Source organism: Colobus angolensis, unplaced genomic scaffold (assembly GCF_000951035.1).
Source record: "Colobus angolensis palliatus isolate OR3802 unplaced genomic scaffold, Cang.pa_1.0 Scaffold267, whole genome shotgun sequence".
Taxonomy (NCBI): Eukaryota; Metazoa; Chordata; class Mammalia; order Primates; family Cercopithecidae; genus Colobus; species Colobus angolensis.
In genome coordinates this window covers 560,470-569,182 of record NW_012115899.1, presented here as the reverse complement: position 1 = coordinate 569,182, position 8,713 = coordinate 560,470, and the positions used below count along the sequence as shown (strand labels likewise).

The window sequence follows — 8,713 nt, the reverse complement described above, 5'->3', positions numbered from 1 at the left end:
TTGAGATCAGGAGTTTGAGACCAGCCTGACCAACATGGTGAAACCCTGTCTCTACTAAAAATACAAAAATTAGCTGGGCATGGTGTCGGGCACCTGTAATCCCAGCTACTTGGAAGGCTGAGGCAGAATTGCTTGAACCTGACAGGCAGAGGTTGTTATGAGCCAAGATCATGCCATTGCACTCCAGCCTGGGCAACATAGCAAAACTCTGTCTCAAAAAAATCAACAACAACAACAACAAAAAACTGAACATTTTTTATTTAAGAAAAGATACTGAGTAGCTGTTTTGGGGTAGAGGTCTGCCACCCTCACTGGCCTTCCCTCCCGTTACCTCCACACTCCAGCTCTCTGACCATTTCATTTGTATTTATTTATTTATCAATTATTTATTTATTTTCGCCCTGCTCTTGTAGCCCAGATACGTCCTTGTTATTTCCTTCTGTTTCACTCCATATGTTTTCTTTGGGAACATTTCTCACTTTATAATCATAAGTTTGTTTAGTGTGATTATGTATTAACCCATCTCCTCCAAGACTGAGCTCCAGGAGGACGAAGCTATCCGTCTCATTCATCACCAACTCCTGAGTGCCCGGCACAGGTCACAGAGTGGGAGGCAAGCGAACAGTTACTGCATTAATGAAAGATGGAATCTGTAAAGATGTGGATTGGGAAGAAAACATTTGAGAAAGCGAAGCTCCTCTGGGCGAGGCAAGTAACAGGTGGAGATGGGCTGAGCAACAGAAGAGCTGGAAGGTGGTCAGAGAAGGGGGCAGGGAGCTGGGCAACTTAGCAGGAGCCTAGTACTGAGAAGTTCCCAGCTGAAGATGGCAGGGAGATTTTCTTTCTTTCCTTCCTTCCTTCCTTCCAGACAGAGTCTTGCTCTGTCGCCCAGGCTGGAGTGTAGTAGCGCCATCTGAGCTCACTGCAACCTCTGCCTCCCAGGTTCAAGCGACTCTCTTGCCTCAGCCTCCTGAGTAGCTGGGATTAAAGGCACATGCCACCACGCCCAGCTAATTTTTTTGTATTTTTAGTAGAGACGGGGTTTCACCGTGTTAGCCGGATGGTCTCAATCTCCTGACCTCGCGATCCGCCCGCCTCGGTCTCCCAAAGTGCTGAGATTACAGGCGTGAGCCACCGCGCCTGGCCCCGATGGCAGGGAGATTTTTAGAACAGGGAGGTGTAAACATTCAGCACGTGTGTTGCTCTGGTGTGAACCCCCTCCAGGGGTCGGGAAACTGAGGCCCATGGGCCGGATCATGGCCAGGTTCATTGTTCACATATTGTCTGTGGCTGCCCTTGCCCTTCCACAGCGGACTTGGGTAGTTGGCACAGAGCCCATAGAGCCGGCAAAGCTGAAAATAGTTCCTGTCTGGCCCTCGAAAGAAAAAGTTTGCTGACCTCCCTTGCAGACAGACAAATGTGTCGTGAGTGGGTTATTTTGGTAACATCACAGAAAAGGGATTGATTTAGTTCCTGAATAGGCAACTGCTAGAGCGGGACTAATAAGGAACGCGCGCTGACAGGTGTAGAGACTTCCCACGTGCCAGGCAGCGAGGCCTGCCAGGCACACCGCGTCAACTCACTTGACCCTTGGGACGACTCCACGAGACTGGCACCATCATTGCCCCCCGCTTGGTGGGTCCAAAAACTCAGACCCACTGAAGTTAAGAGACTTGTCTGAGTTCATACTGCTCGTTTGGGGCAGAGCTGGGATTTGAATGCAGTCAGATAGTTCTGTGTTCGTAGGGACCGCTTCTCCGGAATCCCAGGTGACTGTGAGGATCCCAGGGCACAGGATTTCTCAGGGCCATAGGCTATAGGATTCAAGCTGCTTTTTTTTTTTTTTTTTTGAGACAGAGTCGCTCTGTTGCCCAGGCTATTGCCCAGGAGTGCAGTGGCGCAATCTTGGCTCGCTGCAACCTCCGCCTCCCGGGTTCAAGTGATTCTCCTGCCTCAGCCTCCCTAGTAGCTGGGATTACAGGCGTGCGTCACCATGCCCAGCTAATTTTTGTATTTTTAGTAGAGATTTTTGTATACTTGGTAGAGAAGGAGGGTTCACCATGTTGGCCAGACTGGTCTCGAACTCCTGGCCTCAAGTGATCCACCGACCTCTGTGGGTATAATGCCAAAGTGCTGGGATTATAGGCATGACCCACCGTACCTGACCAAGCTGCTTTTATCTAGTTTCTTTTTTTGTTTTTTTTTTTTTTTTTTTGAGACAGAGTCGCTCTGTTGCCCAGGCTCGAGTGCAATGGCACTATCTCAGCTCGCTGCAACCTCCGCCTCCCGGGTTCAAGTGATTCTCCTGCCTCAGCCTCCCTAGTAGCTGGGATTACAGGCGTGCGTCACCATGCCCAGCTAATTTTTGTATTTTTAGTAGAGATGGGGTTTCACCTTGTTGGTCAGGCTGGTCTCGAACTCCTGACCTCAGGTGATGCATCCACCTTGGCCTCCCAAAGTGCTGGGATTACAGGCGTGAGCCACTGCGAGCCACTGTGCCCAGCCAATTTTTGTTTTTGTTTTTGTTTTTCTTTTGGAGATGGAGTCTTGCTCCATTGCCCAGGAGTGCAGTGGCGCAATCTTGGCTCGCTGCAACCTCCGCCTCCCGGGTTCAAGTGATTCTTCTGCCTCAGCCTCCCTAGTAGCTGGGATTACAGGCGTGCGTCACCATGCCCAGCTAATTTTTGTATTTTTAGTAGAGATTTTTGTATACTTGGTAGAGAAGGAGGGTTCACCATGTTGGCCAGACTGGTCTCGAACTCCTGGCCTCAAGTGATCCACCGACCTCTGTGGGTATAATGCCAAAGTGCTGGGATTATAGGCATGACCCACCGTACCTGACCAAGCTGCTTTTATCTAGTTTCTTTTTTTGTTTTTTTTTTTTAAAGCAGGACATCAACAAACATCCAGATGACAAGGTTTGCCCACATCCGTTCATTCTGGGCACCTCCTTTGTGCCAGTTCCATGCCAGGACCCGCTGAAGACACGGATCTGACCCTCAGGGGACCCCAGTATCAGGGGACAGACCCATAATATACTCAGCCCTCACCAAGGAGACTTGGGAGGATGAACTGGGCCTAAAAAGCCGTTATCAGGATCCTGTGGCCCAGCCCTCCCCACCCGCCTGGCACCATGCCCCATACCTTCTCAGCCAGGGTGCTGAAGTTCTGGCCTGACTCTTGCACCACGTAGCCAAGCTGGAAGACTGGGCACAGGGGGTGCAGGGTCTTATGATAGAGGCAGGTCTTCATGTAAGCGGCGTTCACCTCCTCCACCAAGTTGCGCCTATGGGGGTGGAAGGTGTTGACAGCAGCTGTGTGTCATCCGGGAGGGTGTGCGCCACGCCCCAAAGCCTGGGGACCCCTCACAGACTCCGCAATGCCCCTTTGATTCCTTCCATGCCAGCAGGAATGGAGATGGAGGGAGACAGAGACTGCGGAGAGCTCCTGGAGCAGCCTCGGCCAGCCACCTGCATTTCTGCCCTAGTTTCTCACGCACCTGTTGACCTTGAAGCGTGGGAAGCTGATGCTGTTCTTGATGAAAAGAGTGAAGTTCTCGGCCTCTCGAAGAAGGGCAGGGCTGGAGGATACCACACTCACTCACCGCCCCTCCCCAGGAGGCCCCTGTGTGTCCCACACAGAGCTTGGCATAGCAGGGGGCGGGCCGAGCCTCCGGGACCCGCCTGCAGCCCTGGGCCAGTGGAGCGGTGGGTGAGGTCTAAGGGGGCCAGGGCCCAGGGGAATCTTCGGCCTAGGCTGTGCGGATGGGGTGAGGGTGGGGTCAGAAAAAGGGGTCAAGGTCCTTTCTAGACCCAGGTCCCCCTCTGTCTGGCCTGGGACCCTGTTCTTAGCTCCCTGGAAAGTCAGAGTGTTACCGCGGGATGTCGTCATCCACCTCCACCGGGCACCAGCCAAAGATCTCACACGTCTTCAAGGTGTCGTTGAAGGCCACGCACTTGCCCGTGCGGATGCCTGGAGCCAGAGAGAAACCCCTGGGTGCCTGCACTAAACTGGGGTGTAGAGGAGGCTGCCCCAGGCCCCTTCCCCAGGAGCCCCCAGTGACGGGCCCCTCGAGCAAGGGAGCCGAGGACAGACACGTGGCTGGGTCCGGGATGGGCAGGCCAAGCCTGGGCGGGGAGGAGAGAGGGCTGGAGGGAGTCCCTCCCCGAGCCCGCCTCAGCGGTGTGGGGAGAGGCAGGTCAGCACCAAGCTGGGCCTGCAGGACGCCAGGGCCCGCAGCCGGGGGACTGTGGAGGGACAGGAGGAGGCTGACCCCTTACCTTGGGCCTTCCTCTTGGCCTTCCCAGGGGTACAGCCACTGTCATCCTTGCATATGCCCCCTTCTGGGTGCTGGGGGAGGCGAGAGCTGCTGGCCCCAGGCCCCTTGGGTGGGGTCCTGAGAAGAGCCCCTCCCGCCCCCAGGGCCCTAGGGAAAGCGTGGGGCAGAGTCTCAGACCTCTCTGGAGTGACGCCTGCTCGCAGCCTCCTTCCCCCATTTCCCCCCACACTGCTCTGCCGAGGCCCCTCCCGGGCTCATGCCCAGCCACCCACTGTCAATGTCAGCTGGGCGGCGGGGGTGGGCACGAAGTCTCGGCACCCTGCCTGGTACGCCGTGTGCTGGGCGGGAGGGCTCAGCTCTGCAAGGGTTGACAGTTACTGTGTGTGAATATACGCCCGAATTTCCACCACTGTGGCCCCTGCAGGAAGCCTCTCTGGCTTCCTCTCAGTGCCCATGGAGACTGTCTCTGCAGGTCATTTTCCCCGGTGAGTCCAAGAAGGGGGCTGGCGGGCAGAAGTTCTCACCTCTGCGCAGTAGCCTTGAGTCTGCTTTGGGGTCACGATGAAGTTGGTCATGACCACGAAGGAATTGTCCCCCTAGAAGAGGGGCAGGGGGAGGGGAGGGTGGGCTGGGAGCTGGGAGAACAGCCTCAAGGGCCCCAACGCTGCCCCAGCAGGCCCCTAGAGCCCACAGGACACGCAGCAGCCACCACACCCCCTGCCACCAACATGGGATGATACCACCAGGCTGCTTCTGCCCGGCATTCGCAGAGGTCCAGAGAGAAAGAGGAGCTGGGCTGGTCCCACCCAGCTCTGAGACAGGCCCTGTGAGGGGAAGGCGCAGCCCTGAGTCAGCTCACCTGGGCTGGAAAGACGTAGTCAGCCACGTCCCAGACCTGGGGGCCGAGGCCAGGGAGCTGGGTCACGGCCAGGCCCTTGAGTTTCACAGACACACTGCTGATGAGGCCGCTGGAGGTCTGGTAGCCCTTCTCGTAGAGGAACACCCACCTGTGCGGGTAGGGGACAGAGGGGGGGCCGGAGGGGGAGTTGTGGTTCTGGCACCAGCTGGACCTGTCACATCCTTTCCCGTGCCCTCCCCAAATGTGCCTCTGAACCACCCTCTGCTCCTAAAGCTCCTGTCTTGGGCTAGAGGCAGGACAGCCTCCCGTGCCTCCCCCTGCTGGCCTGGGCCTGAAGTGCCACGGTGCTTTTCACTGTGAAAATGCTAATTCAGGACAGGTGTGTCATCCCAGCACTTTGGGAGGTGGAGGTGGGTGGATCCCCTGAGGTCAGAAGTTTGAGACTGGCTTGGCCAACATGGTGAAACCCTGTCTCTACTAAAAATACAAAAAGTAGCTTGGCCTGGTGGCGGGCGCCTGTAATCCCAGCTACTTGGGAGGCTGAGGCAGGAGAATCGCTTGAACCCAGGAGCCAGAGGTTGCAGTAAGCTGAGATTGCACCATTGCACTCCAACCTGGGCAACAAGAGCAAAACTCTGTTAAAAAAAAAAAAAAAAAAAGAAAGAAAGAAAGAAAGAAAGAAAGAAAAAGAGAGAGAAAGAAAGAAAAATGCTAATTAAAATACTCTTTCCAATTCTTTTCCGCGAACAGAGTTTGCTGGGCCCTGGAGGCCAAGCCTCTCAGACCCCAATCCTTCCCAGGGTGCTCCTCCTTCCAGAGGTCCCAGCAGAGCATGAAGGCTGAGAATATACTCTTCAATGCCTAACAGTCTGGGTCTAAACCCCAGCTCCACTACTTACTGTGGGATTTGGGGTAAGCTATTCAATCCTCCTGTGCCTCAGTTTCCTCGTCTATAAAATGGGAATAACACCGGTACTTCTTTATTTTATTTTATTTTATTTTATTTTATTTTTTTGAGACGGAGTCTCGCTCTTTTGCCCAGGCTGGAGTTCAGCGGTGTGATCTCGGCTCACTGCAACCTCCCTCTCCTGGGTTCAAGCAATTCTCCTGTCTCAGCCTCCTGAGTAGCTGGGATTACAGGCATGCGCCACCACACCCAGCTAATTTTTTGTATTTTTATTAGAGTTGGGGTTTCACCATGTTGGCCAGGATGGTCTCGATCTCTTGACCTAGTGATCCGCCCCCCTTGGCCTCCCAAAGTGCTGGGATGACAGGCATGAGCCACTGCGCCCGGCCAACAATGGTACTTTTTTTTGTTGTTGTTGTTGAGACGGAGTCTCGCTCTGTCGCCCAGGCTGGAGTGCAGTGGCCAGGTCTCAGCTAACTGCAAGCTCCGCCTCCCGGGTTTACGCCATTCTCCTGCCTCAGCCTCCCGAGTAGCTGGGACTACAGGCGCCCGCCACCTCGCCCGGCTAGTTTTTTTTTTTTTGTATTTTTTAGTAGAGACGGGGTTTCACCATGTTAGCCAGGATGGTCTCGATCTCCTGACCTCGTGATCCGCCCGTCTCGGCCTCCCAAAGTGCTGGGATTACAGGCTTGAGCCACCGTGCCCGGCCACAATGGTACTTCTTGTAGTGATCAAATGAGTGAGTTCATACGTGTAGAAACACTCAGAATGGGAATGGCACAGAATAAATGCAGTATAGACATTAGTTGTTGTTATGATCCAGCCATACTGGGACCTCCTGGGAGACAGTGAGGAAAACAGAGCAGGGAAGTGGTCCTCTGCAGGGCTTGCAGCGTCCAGCCCCTCGGTCAGGGCACTGTGGGAGTGGCTCAGTCGGGAGGTTTTCCAGCTTTCTTGGGAAATTCTGGCCTTGCCTTCCTAGCGTTAAGCAGTCCTGTTCCTTTGGGTTCTCCACTTTCAGTCTGGAAGTTTCCATGTGGCTAACCTTCCTCTTAGCCCCAGGAGTTGGACAGATGACCAAAGCTTGCCAATCAATGTTCCATCCCCCTAGTAACAGTGACGGGTCTAAGGACATGCACATGACCTGGGGAGTTTCAGCAATGAGGCCAGGACTTTTCTGGGAATTGCCAGGAAAGAAACATCCTGTCTACCGAGTGGCTAAGCAGGGCGGCTGCAAGACGAAAACTATGGTAGTCATCTTTGCTGCCTTCTGAAGAGAACAATCCTGACAATGATGCTAACCTAGAGGAAAGCCAGGCCAGGAGATAGGGGCAGAATCCTGACAAGGCTCTTTGAGCACCTGGATTCAGCCACACCTGAAGCACAGTTGAAAAATCTACCTCTGGAATTTTCAGTTACATAAACCAATAAATGTCCTTCCTTTATTTAAGCCCTTGGATTTGGTTTCTGTTGCTCGCAAATGAAATAGTCCTGGATAACACTCCTCTCCGGGCTGTGGCCCCTTCCTTGAGGAAAGACTATTTGTGGAGATTCAGGGTAGTGTGTGTGTGTGTGTGTGTGTGTGTGTGTGTTGGGATATGGGGTGTGTGGCTGTATACCTCCAGGGCAAATCTGTGAGTGCAGCTGTGGCTAGATGTGTCATCCCCCTCCACCCCTTACCCTACCCCAAGCTCACCTGTCCAAGGGGAGCTCCAAGTAATGGACTCTCTTCTCCTTCCCCCAGGGCTCAGTTCTCTGGTAACAGAACTCTCCAGGCCTCTTAGTCCCAGAGTCTCCTGTCTCCCCTCTGCAGGCCCCAGGGAGGCCACCCACCAATTTCCTTTTCTTTCTTCTCACGGTCCACCCACCTCTTCTCCAAGCCCCCTTTCACCTTGGAACTGGGGCCAAGCCACATGCTCCTGAAGCCTAAGCTTGGTCACTGCTGCCCCCTGCAGGTCCCAGAGAGCAACAGGTGAGGCATGACAAAGGCCCCTGATCCTCCGCGTCCTGAGTCTGTCCCGCTGTTGCGTCCATCCCGGCCCACGCTGCCCGCCCTCCTTGGGCCCCTTCCTCCAGGAAGGCCTCTGGTTCTGTGTCCAAGCCAGAAGGAGCTGGTGCAGGGGAGAGGGGGAGCTTCTCCATGTCCTGAACCCCTCTACGGGACAGGCCTCCCTCTTGGCACCCCCAGCCCCAACGGGTTAGCAACATTTCTATCTTTGCCCAAGACCAACTTATAACAGAGAAGCTGAGGCCTGCAGGAGTGGCGGTCCCAAGTGTCCCCACACTTGAGGCCCCCAGCCCAGGACTCACTGAGCAGCACTGGCTTCGACGTGTCTCCCAGGAGGCAGAGCACAGAGGGCAAACAGAGCCACCTGGAGCCCACACGCCGGGGCTGGTGCACTCAGCGTGCATCTGCGTCTGCTCTTGGGGCTGGCGATCTTGAGGGTCGAAGGGAAAGGTCAGTCAAATCTGGTAGTCATGACCTCAACTCTGGTGATAATAGAATGACTATGGGCCGGGCGCGGTGGCTCATGCCTGTAATCCCAGCACTTTGGGAGGCCGAGGTGGGTGGATCACCTGAGGTCAGGAGTTCAAGACCAGCCTGGCCAACACGGTGAAACCCCGTCTCTACTAAAAATACAAAAATTAGCTGGGCGGGGTGGTGGGC

General features: G+C 54.8%; 1 protein-coding gene across 1 annotated transcript in view; it reads right to left on the bottom strand.

Moving 5' to 3' along the window:
* The window catches only part of P2RX1 (purinergic receptor P2X, ligand gated ion channel, 1), a 23,514-nt gene that overhangs the window by 4,014 nt on the left and 10,787 nt on the right, over positions 1-8,713 (bottom strand). Inside the window, exons 2-9 of the mRNA XM_011947505.1 lie at positions 8,356-8,483; positions 7,903-7,994; positions 5,139-5,286; positions 4,804-4,875; positions 4,281-4,350; positions 3,876-3,972; positions 3,500-3,580; positions 3,145-3,286 (exon numbers count right to left, since the gene is read on the bottom strand). Coding sequence (XP_011802895.1) covers positions 3,145-3,286; positions 3,500-3,580; positions 3,876-3,972; positions 4,281-4,350; positions 4,804-4,875; positions 5,139-5,286; positions 7,903-7,994; positions 8,356-8,483 — 830 coding nt within the window. The remainder of the gene's footprint in view (positions 1-3,144; positions 3,287-3,499; positions 3,581-3,875; positions 3,973-4,280; positions 4,351-4,803; positions 4,876-5,138; positions 5,287-7,902; positions 7,995-8,355; positions 8,484-8,713) is intronic.